Source organism: Poecilia formosa, unplaced genomic scaffold (genome assembly GCF_000485575.1).
Source record: "Poecilia formosa unplaced genomic scaffold, Poecilia_formosa-5.1.2 Scaffold373, whole genome shotgun sequence".
Taxonomy (NCBI): Eukaryota; Metazoa; Chordata; class Actinopteri; order Cyprinodontiformes; family Poeciliidae; genus Poecilia; species Poecilia formosa.
In genome coordinates, this window is record NW_006800312.1 from 292055 (window position 1) to 302556 (window position 10502).

The window sequence follows — 10502 nt, forward strand, 5'->3', positions numbered from 1 at the left end:
TCAGGAATTTCCATGTGTTTTCTAGAAAATTTCTCGAAAATTTAAATTATCTCAAAATTTCAGAATTTTTTCTAGCACATTTTCAACTTTTTCCTAGAAAAGATGTGATGTGAAATTCTCAGTTTTTGGGGGCTGAAACTTACTATGCATTTGCAACGACATTAATTTACTAAATATTCCTGAAAGTGTTTCATATTTTCACTAACGGTCACCTGTAGGAATCAAGCTTTTATTTTTGAAACTCCTTCTCGGAAGTGGCCCCTGCTCATCGCGGCTGCCTTGACGTTGGTCCCTGTCCAGAACGGGCCGCGGGGTGGATGATGGCGGTGTCGGTGCTGCTGGTGCTGGAGCTGAGCCTGTATGCCTGCTGCTTCGTCTGTGGGATCGTCGCCGCCGCCTCCCTCACCATCGTCCAGGTGAGATTCACGGAGAAACCCCGCAACTCCCGGGGCTTCCACCGGGGCGCCGCGCTCTCTCTTCCGGGAGAACTCACTTCTCTGTTCCGGGGAGTGTAAAAAGTTTAGAAAACACGGAACCAAAAGAGAAAGCCTTGCTCAGACTAAACAATGTCTTTATCTACTACTGTAGCAACTTTTTCCCCAACAACTGGTTAAAGTTTTGATACGTTCTCAGATCCCTCTAACAGTGTCGTGTACTTTATCCATGGTGTCACATCAGTAAACTTTCATTTTCTCCCGTTTCCCATTTTTTAAGTGTAACAACGGTTTTATTTATAACTATTGTTAAGGAATATTTCATATTAAATGTGCAGCGAATTAAAAAAAAATCTAATGTAGGTATCAGGAAAACAAGTTCATCACGGCTGATAAGTGTTTTAAATGTTATGTTCGGGTTTTATCTTGGTGTGTTTTCGTTAGAAATATTGGAGGAAATGTGAACATGTGCGGCAGTAATAAGCGAGTCTTGTGATCGAGTCGCTAGTCGCGCCCATCCCCTTTCACCGTATGGAGCTCTGGAGGTGCCAAATGTAGAAATCAGAAAAATAATTTATAGGACATTTATTAAATGCAAAATAAATAAATAAAAATTGTCAGAGAAACCGTGATACAAAATTTTATAAGCTTTAATTGAGTAAAGAATGTAGCACTGTAATTGGAAGACATTTTAAACGCATCAAAAATAATAAATAGAAATCAATAGAATTAATTAGAAATAAAAAAAATCTCACACATCTGCAACGATAAATAAAATGGTTAATGAAGTCTGTAAACAAAATTGCCTTTAAAAAATTAACCATCATTTCAAACAATGAAAATTGTCAAGCTCCTTTTAATTTATTATATGATTAATTGATTAAATACTTATTGTGACAAGTGTCACAATAAGCACTAGGGATATTAATGCATTCGTTTATCATGTATGTTCAGTCTGATACTTTTGCTGGTATTGAATTTAACTTTTTTTGTTGTTTGTTTAACTTGGATTCACAACAAATGTCAACACAAGTATATATTCAGAAAGTTAATTTAATCCAGTCGCACAGACAGATTAAAATCAATTGCTTTCCAATTTGATCCTTTTTATAAAACACTGCAGTTAAATTTAGATTACTTTGCTGTTGGTAAAAAGTATTTTGTTGTTTTTATCTAAAGAAAACCAGCTGTTTGCACTGAATCAATGACTTTTGGAGAAACCCCTCTTGAACGATCACGTAGCAGCAGCGGATGACCAATTAATCAACTTTGCAGCAATTCCTCGTAGGAAGCATGCATGAGGCGACAGTAGAAAGGAGAGCTCATTTTCAACTGTCAAATTGGGGTTTAGAGAAGAGTATATGTATGAAACACAAAAGCAGTGATCCATGAATGGTTTTTGTTTAAAAAATAAAAGAGTAAATTCTTGTTGGCGATGATAGCTTCTTTAGCTTTTTTAGTGTGAACAAATTGATCTCCTCTGCGTTCTATTAGTGCTAACTAGAAACAACCAATCAGAGCCAGGAGGCGGGTCTTAGTACTAACCTCTCCTTGTAGTGCTGCTTATCCTCCCTGCAGTCCATTTCTTGCTGCAGCTAGTATAGCCTGTTGTGAATGCTAATGCTAGTTAGCATGGCCACCAAAAATAGATAAACAGTTTTCCTGTAGCGGTGAGTTGTTTCTCCACCATTAGCATATGTAGCAGTGAGTACGTGAGGTTGATTGACAGCACTAAAACCTGGCTCCGATTGCTTGTTTTTGGTCGGGAACACTGAATTTCTTCAGACAGAATTAGTAGCTCAAGAGGTCAGTGGTTTTCACTGATTATCTGTTTCATAACAAACAATTACAACATGGCGACAGTTTTAACGAATATATAAAAAACATATTTTTATAATAATTACATACTGCACCTTCAATATGCATTAATACGCACATTGGAAGCCATTTTAGCACTACCACAGAGGCTAACATCTGCAGTCTTCATTGTCTCCCACATAAAACTAGCTTAGCCTGGCGGTAGGGAAGCTAGGACAATCATCCAGCAACTTTCAGTGTTTTTGAGTTAAAAAATGTTTAAAGTTGAGAGGAAATTTTAAAATATTACTAGGTAACTATGTGCTATTTGAAGATATTATCAACAATACTTAAACAACTAAAAAGTCTTAAAAACCCTAAGATAAATAAAACAAGCAAAGCTTAGCCTGGTGGGGGTGCAAGTAAAGCCTGGTGGCCTGCCAGGCTTATAATAACCCTGTTCCTTATTTCCGATCTTGGGGGCTCAGCCAATCAGCACCAAGGAAAGTAAACGGCGTCCCTTTGCAGACTTATATTCTTGTGAACATTTTAGATTTGCTCTGAGTCTGTGAACTCAAACCTGTCTTTCTCTCTGTGTCAGGGGAACTTCGGTGGTCTGTGCATGCTGTATGGACGCGTCAGCTACAATGCCACAGGAAACGTCATCGGAGTCCAGGCTTCCACCTCGGCCTCTTTGTGCTACTTTGTGTCGGCCATTTCCATCATGGTGGCGGTGGTGTGTTTCTCCCTGTCTGTGTACTGGGTGTACGCTTTCTGCATGGAGGGAGAACTGAGAAGGTGACGAGAGTCCGTCCTCATGACGAGACATGGCAGGACATGTCCTGTCCTGTCAATTTTATTATTTTAATCACCACCCAAACCAGAGGAGTGACACATGAAGCAAAACAAGCTAACCTGTTGGTATTCCTTTTAAACTTCAGGAACTGGAAAGCAGTTTTCAATCTAATTTATTTACACTTTTTTTATGAAAACTGTCTCAAAGGTTTATTTCTTTATGATTTATTCCACATGAAACAGATCGATATGCTGCATCTAGATAAATCTGGAAGAAATTTGTTTTGGCCAACTCCAGGCTCAACTTTTCTTCCTTGGATTGTAACATTTCTGGAACTTTCAGCTGCTAAAGAAACAACAAACCTGTTACAATAACAAATAAATAAATTGTCCCAGAAGTTATTGCGATAAACAATAATATTGTTTTGAGAAAAATTTCAAGTAATATACAAGAAATCATTGTCAAAGAGCAATAAACTTTAGTTTCTAACAAACATTTAACACCGAATCTGGGAGACATTTTAAATAAACAACAAATCAATGACTTATGAAGTCTCTGTAGCCAAAATTATTCTTATAAACAGAGTTAATTGAGACCAGAACTCCAGACTGAAGACTTTCCTCATTCAGAGACAAGAAAAAAACCCAACCATGCAAATGGAAATTATTGAGCTCGATATGGGAACTTGTTTTAAGTCAATAATTAATTAAATGATGGAGAACAAAGTATTGAATCAAAGATGGCAGCGAGTTTCTTGCTACATTTAGCAACATTTAAGACAATAATAAATTGGTATTGGCCAAAATCGGATTAGGCAGATCAGGCTTTTTAAGATTGGCCAGAAAACTGCAATCGGTGCGTCCCTAGTCTCAACGAGCCCTTTATTTGAAGGACAGTTATGTTCACAGACACTTCATAATTCATATTGCTTGGTTTTTGTTTTTGTTTATTTATTTTGGATATTTAAAACATCTTCCAGTTCCGTGTTAAATGTTAATTAGAATTTAAAGTTTATTAATCTTTTGAAAATGCATTACTTGCGTTATTATGCCATTAATATTACATTACTTGAAAATGGTCTCAAAACATTAACATTTATTGCAGTAACTTCTGGGAAATTTGTTATTATTGTGGCAGGTTTACTGTCTGGTTTGAGTAAATATCTTGTTTCCACTGAGGTTAAAGGCTCAGCTGAATCCTCCTTTCTGTTTCTCTTCCTGCTTCCTGTCGTCCTCCAGGGAGCGCGTGTGGCTGAACGTGATGGTGGTTGTGAGCGGCATCTTTCTGTTCTTCCTGCTCATCACCGGCTGCATGCTGAAGATCGGCCGCGACTCGCTCTGCGACTCCATCCTCAAAACCGTTAGCGGGGTCAAAAGGTGCTGCAGACACTCACTCGCCTTTTCCTCCTCTGGTCAGAAACCAGGCAGGCTCAGACACAAAACCACAAACTAAACAAAGCTCGTTTCAGAGTTTTATTTCTGAGTTTTCACAGGAAGCTGGACCTTTATTTTTCAGATTTTCTCTCTAAATATAATAGATATAATATGGGAGTTTTTTTTATTTGATTTGGTGCTGTCAAAAAAGCCAAACTTTGCTTTTCTTTTGTCGCAAAAAGACATATCTTTGTCTGATAAATGAGGATTTTATTCATATTGCTTTTACATAGGTTTAATACAGCTTTTTTTCCCCCTTTTTTATGTTTTACTCAGTTGGGTTAATAAAACTTGCTTAGAGCCACAAATGTTATATAAAGTTTTGAAAAAAGAAAAAAAGATGTAAATTTCTGATAAATATCTACTTTGTGAAAATTGAAGAAACACTATTTTACTTAAATTATTACAAGCAGAATGAAATTTATATTTGTGGAATATTATTGTATAATCAATTCAGTTCATATAAATCAAGATGGCTGCTAACTTTAGACTAGAAGCTTCTGCCCCCAGTTACTAACGGCAACAGATAAAAAGGGGGAGGGGCTGTCGGTTACTGGTTGCTACGGTAACCGCCAACTGCCAAGAGCAGCCTAACAGAAGTTAACAGGTGAAAGTAATTTTTTGACTAAACAAAATGAATTTGAAGAACAAATACAAACAAATGATTGACAAACTTCACATCTGTGATATTGTCAAAGTGAAACCCTATTACAAATGTAATATTTGAAGATTTTAGAATTTAGTTAAGCATAAATGATGAGGTTTTTTTTTTAATACATTTTTTATTACCAATTAGTGCATATAGAACAAACATTACAGAGTAACAAAAAACAGGAAGAGATATTGATCTACAAAATAAATAACCAGAATGGAGAATAAGTAACATCGACAAAAATAACCAACCAAACAAAAAAAAAAGAAAACAATGGATACATTCAAAATAAACACAAAACATAATCAAATGGTGCTACAATAAAAACAATGAAGTTGTTTATCATTTGTGGATTAGGATAAAACTACATACTATTCTATAAAAGATGAGTTACAAATTGCCTTTAGCTTTGTATCTGAGGTTTTTTTTTTTCCCCTCTGTCTTCAAGTTGTGACGAAGTTCAGAAGAAAAATTGGGTCAGTCCAATTCAAGGATCGATGATCTACACCAACCTTCACAAAGCAGAGGTACCGATCTCACCACAATCTGACGTTCATGTTTATTCAAAATGCTTGATGCGCATTGATTGTTTATTTTCCTGTTTTTGTGTCGCGTTGCTCCTCAGACAGCGGTCTGGGTCAACTTCTTCTTCTGGCTCATCATCGGGACGCTGGTGATCGTCCAGAAGCGCCAGAGTTCGGGGGCAAAGCTCGTTCCCACGCCGGCCGGATCCCTCTTCGGCGAGCCGGGGGCGAGCGCCGCAGAGACGGAGCCGTTCTTCAACCGGCCCCCGCGGCCGCAGTAGTACCCAATGACCGCTGGAAAAACTGGAGATGTTTCTTATTTTATACCACATTCACTTCAGGTTTTTTTCTGTAATCAGCAGCATACTTTAGTGAAAGTAATCAAAGTTTGTGCTTTTGGCGTCGTAATCCAAAGATTTAAGAATGTAACTAAAGCCAATTTGTTTTTTGTTTTTTTGTTGTTGTTTTTTTTAAGTTGTTGAATCAAAAACTTTGTTTTTCAGCCAAAAATTGTGAAACCTTTATTGCTGCAACTTATTTTTCATTATCTTTACCTTCAATTTTGTAAAAAAAAAAAAACCAAAAAAAAAAACACACTTTCAACCAAGTTCTGTTTCAGTAACACTGAGATAACTTAAGACATTTATCTGATGCAGACCTGGTGTCCTTGTAAGTCAGAAGTGATTTTTATTTACCTAAATCAAGTATTAAATATCAATATAACCTCTGGAGCGTCAAATGTAAATGTTTGCATTGATACTACTTGATGTTATTGTGTTCAATCTGTAAAAGAAGCCCTTATTTGAGAAGAAATGTTGCTAAATGTCTCCCCCTGCTGGCCAATACTAAATTCATTTGTACTGGAATACAGCTTCATGTTTCTTTTAAGATGAATTTTTTGGTTTTTGCAAAGTATATTTTAAGTGTTCAACGCACACGCACTAGAATTTCATGTTTTACTTTACACAGACATTTATCTTTATGACCATCCCAGTTTTTACTTCTTGTTTTCCTCTCTGTGGTGGTGGTTGTACAAAATGTACGTACCAACCCCAGAACAAAAGCAAACAACCTTGTGAAGATGCTAACTTTAGCTAGTAAGAAAGGGTCAGCGACATGTATGGCTGCTTAGCAGTAGGAGGGACTGGTGCACTTTACAAAACAGAGGACATCACGATTAAAGAACAATTAGGATGAAATATTGAAACTGCATCTCAAGACATCAAGCAGGAAGTCAAAGCTTGAACTAATGAGTTTACTAAACAGACAGTAGCTGTTTCCATCTGTTTCGCAAGAACAATTAACAGCACAATGGAGAAGCATTGTTGTGATGACGTCCTGAAGGTAGAGTGTCAGAAAGAGTAGGGACTTCTTAAAGAGACAGGCCCAATTTCAAGGCGTTAAATTGTGAAGTCACGTTTCTTTTAAGTGATTGATGTATGCAGCAGTCTAAAGGGCAAACTAAGGAACTATATGTAAACTTCTAAATTAGGAGAAAGTGATAAAGACTGTTTCAGTTTTCTGGCATTTAGAAAATAATTTGGGTAATCCTCACTGACCTGAAACAGGAATATTTAGTCTGCTTCTTGTCTGGCCTGGGATAGACCCTAGAAAAGGCTTAAAGGGGGAGTAGCACCAATTTGCAAATAATGTTTTCAAACAAATGTGGATTCTGAAAACATTGTACCTTAAATAAACTAACCTAAATCAGGTAAACTGTATTGATGTTTTAGGGTTTTTTTAAATATAAAACAGCACTCAAGTATTTAAAAATTATGAAGTTATAGTACATTTTTTGGTAACTACATGAAGCTTACATGGTTGGATATATTAAACCAACCGTGTATCAGTTCATACCCACAGATGTATTGGACTGTAATTTGCTTTAGAAGTATTTTTCTATGTTGAGTGGGGACCAAAATTGGCTCCTCATCCTTGTAAATCTGGCTCTGTGTCCAGCAGTCATTAAAATACAGTTTTATAGGGTTTATGTAGATTTTCTCAGTTTGAACATTCTTATTGAGATTATCCTCATCCTTTTTCCCTGCAGTTAAGTTTTTATTGAGGCAGCTGTTGGGATGTATCTTTTTACAGCATATATTGATTAGTAAGCTCCTGAATATAAACCAGGCAGATGAAAATAGAGCAGCAGAAGAGCTTACACAGTCCTCTCCTTCCCCTAATGGTTTTATCTGAGGATTACCTGACCTCACTTTGAGCCTGAGGTCGACGGTGACGCTCACTCAGAAAAGCCATCAGCGACAGCCTGGACTTCAAAGACGGATACTGAAATATCTGATCTGCAGCAGCAAAACTCGCCTTAAAAAAGGATTTCTGGAGTTATATGCTTTTTTTTTAGTGTGCAGGAAGTAAATCTGTGAAGTGAGAAAAGCCAGGGACTATCAGACACTGGAGAACAGTGATACGGACCAGGAAGCCGAGTCTCAGAAGACCAGAAGACTGGAGATCAATCTGACCCTGGAATCAATGGTGAGATGTTGTTTAAAGTGGCGGTTAGAAAAACCCCCAGTTAAATTATATAAAGAGATGATGAGGAGAAGGCAAACAAAGCAGTGAGATAAGCCAAGATAAACCTTTGTAATCCACTTCACACACCACAGATCAAATGTTGAGTTTTAGTGTTGTCACAACTGATAGTCAATTAGTCTCTGTTTAGCTGGGAACAAAAGTTGCAACATTTGTTACGTTTTCAGCTGGTGTGGTTTGCTTTCATACTGCACCGTAGTATACAGTGCATATACATATACAGGTGTGTATCCTCCTCACCTGTGGTGGCGCTGCACCAAGAACCATTGAAGGAAACAACACCAAAAAAAAGCTCAGAAGAAGACATGACGCAACTTAACTGCAAACAATAATGGAGCAGCGTCAGATTTTAGTGGCCATTTCTTTAGCTAGCGATAGAGTAGTGAATTTGTTTTGGTTGCATTACCCAGAATGCCCTGCACTGTAGCTCACTTCCTGCTTTGGAAGCAGTCTCTCATCCCCCTGGCATTCACATATGCATTCAAACCGCACCAGAGTTCACTTCAACCAAACCGAGACCTAGGTTTTTAGGTGGACCAGAGTTCACTTTTTTGGTCCGCATGAGAAGCTGCATTCACATCAGTCCTGTTTAGTCCATTTTAATTAAACTCTAGTTTGTTTGTCCGGTTTATTTGGGGAGCTTTCAATCAAACTGTCTAAATAAAAATTAGCTGTGGTCTGCCTAAAAACCCAGGTCTTGGCTTGGTTGAAGTGAACTCCAGAGGTTACAGAACATATGTGAACACCAAGCGGACCGAAACCGCTTCAAAAGCAAGAACAGGACTGTAGCACAGGGGATTCTGGGTAAATACAACCAAAACAAATGCATGATTCTAGAACTATTGGGAGAAACGTCTCATGGTCTTTTGCCAGAGACAACCGAAAGCTCTTACAACTGCCAAAATTTGACACCACTCTACACATTTTGTTTACATTTAGTGAAGAAGGAAGCTGCGCTCAGTGTCTTCTTCATATTCCGTGTCATTTCCTTCAGTAGTTTTTGGTGCAGTGCCACCACAGGCGAGGCGGGGTACGGATTGCTCAAAGGGTTTGGTTCATTTGACACAGTACAGTGTGAAACTGAACCACAGCAGCTGAAAATGTAACAAATGTTGCAACTTTGTTTCCAATCAAACCGAGTCTACCAGAGTTCAAGGGCGCGGTCACACCTCCCCAAACAAACCAAACTTTCTTGACAAACAAACTAGAGTTTGATTAAGGCAAACTAAACAAGGCTGGTGTGAATTCACCCTTAAAACCTGCCCATCTGTAAGTGACCTGCTGTTCACAGCTTCCATCTGCCCAGATGCTCTTCATCCATTTGTGTATCGTCATCTCTGCAGGAGATGTCCAGCAGCCAGTGCGACTCAGTGGTGGTGAGCGTGGAGTCGCTATTGGGCGACGCCAAGCGGATGCAGCAGCAGTGCAGGGAGCGCAGCGAGCAGCTCTCAATGGCTGCCACGCAGCTGCGGGTGGAGTCGGCCGCCCTGAAGGAGCAGTGTGAGGCCACCCAGCTTGACATGGCCCGGATCCGCCGGCAGTTGGATGAGCTACTGGACACCAAAGCGGCCTTTGAGGCCAGGGAGCGGCAGGCCCGTAAACTCAGCAAGCAGCTGTGAAGAGACCGGAGGAGAGAGAGCTGATGTTTGCTCTCTAGATAGTTTAATGATCCTTTATAAGGGTGGAGTCATTTTCAACAATCACAGGATTGTTCACTGCATTTCCATTGACTATACAATTGTGCAACTTCACATTTGAAGATAAATTCACTTAATGGAAACACCAATTTCAGAAAAACACTCGCTTTTCGTCCCCATTGGAACCAAGTTTACTTGACTATCAGGCTTGAGAAGATCCTTAGCACAGGTTGTAGTCGATGGCAATGGAGGAAGTGAACAAATATTGATCTAACATTAGCTGTGTTTCCAATGACCATGAGCAAATTGGAATTACAAAAAAAAAAAAAAAAAAACTTAGTGGAAATTAATATAATGGTGCTAGTATGAAGTGTAGGGTTGCCACCTTTCAGAAATACAAATAAGGGACACCCACCACGGCGCATCGTCCTACTCTGATGTGGTGGGACGTCCGCTCAGGTGACAGACATTATTTTATGGCAGTGTGTTTTGTTTTTAAAAAGTGACCCATAGAGCAATCATTCATGCACAGAGGTCTGTTAGAGTACCCCATAATTGTACTCCAATCAGAGTAGCATATCTTAAACACGTTTAATTAAGAATGTGTAAAAAGTTTTTGCTAAACTACTCAAGTACTGAGTAACTGATCATAACACCTAATTTAATATTCAAAATGTGTCCT

General features: G+C 38.6%; 1 protein-coding gene across 1 annotated transcript; it reads left to right on the plus strand.

Annotated features, from left to right (window-relative positions):
• The first annotated feature begins 231 nt into the window (after positions 1–231).
• Positions 232–6502, plus strand: tmem179ba (transmembrane protein 179Ba). The gene is made up of 5 exons (XM_007575238.2): positions 232–416; positions 2833–3029; positions 4266–4403; positions 5561–5639; positions 5738–6502. The coding sequence occupies exons 1-5, from the start codon at positions 318–320 to the stop codon at positions 5915–5917; spliced, it is 693 nt and encodes a 230-aa protein (XP_007575300.1). The 5' UTR covers positions 232–317; the 3' UTR covers positions 5918–6502.
• The last annotated feature ends 4000 nt before the right edge of the window (positions 6503–10502 follow it).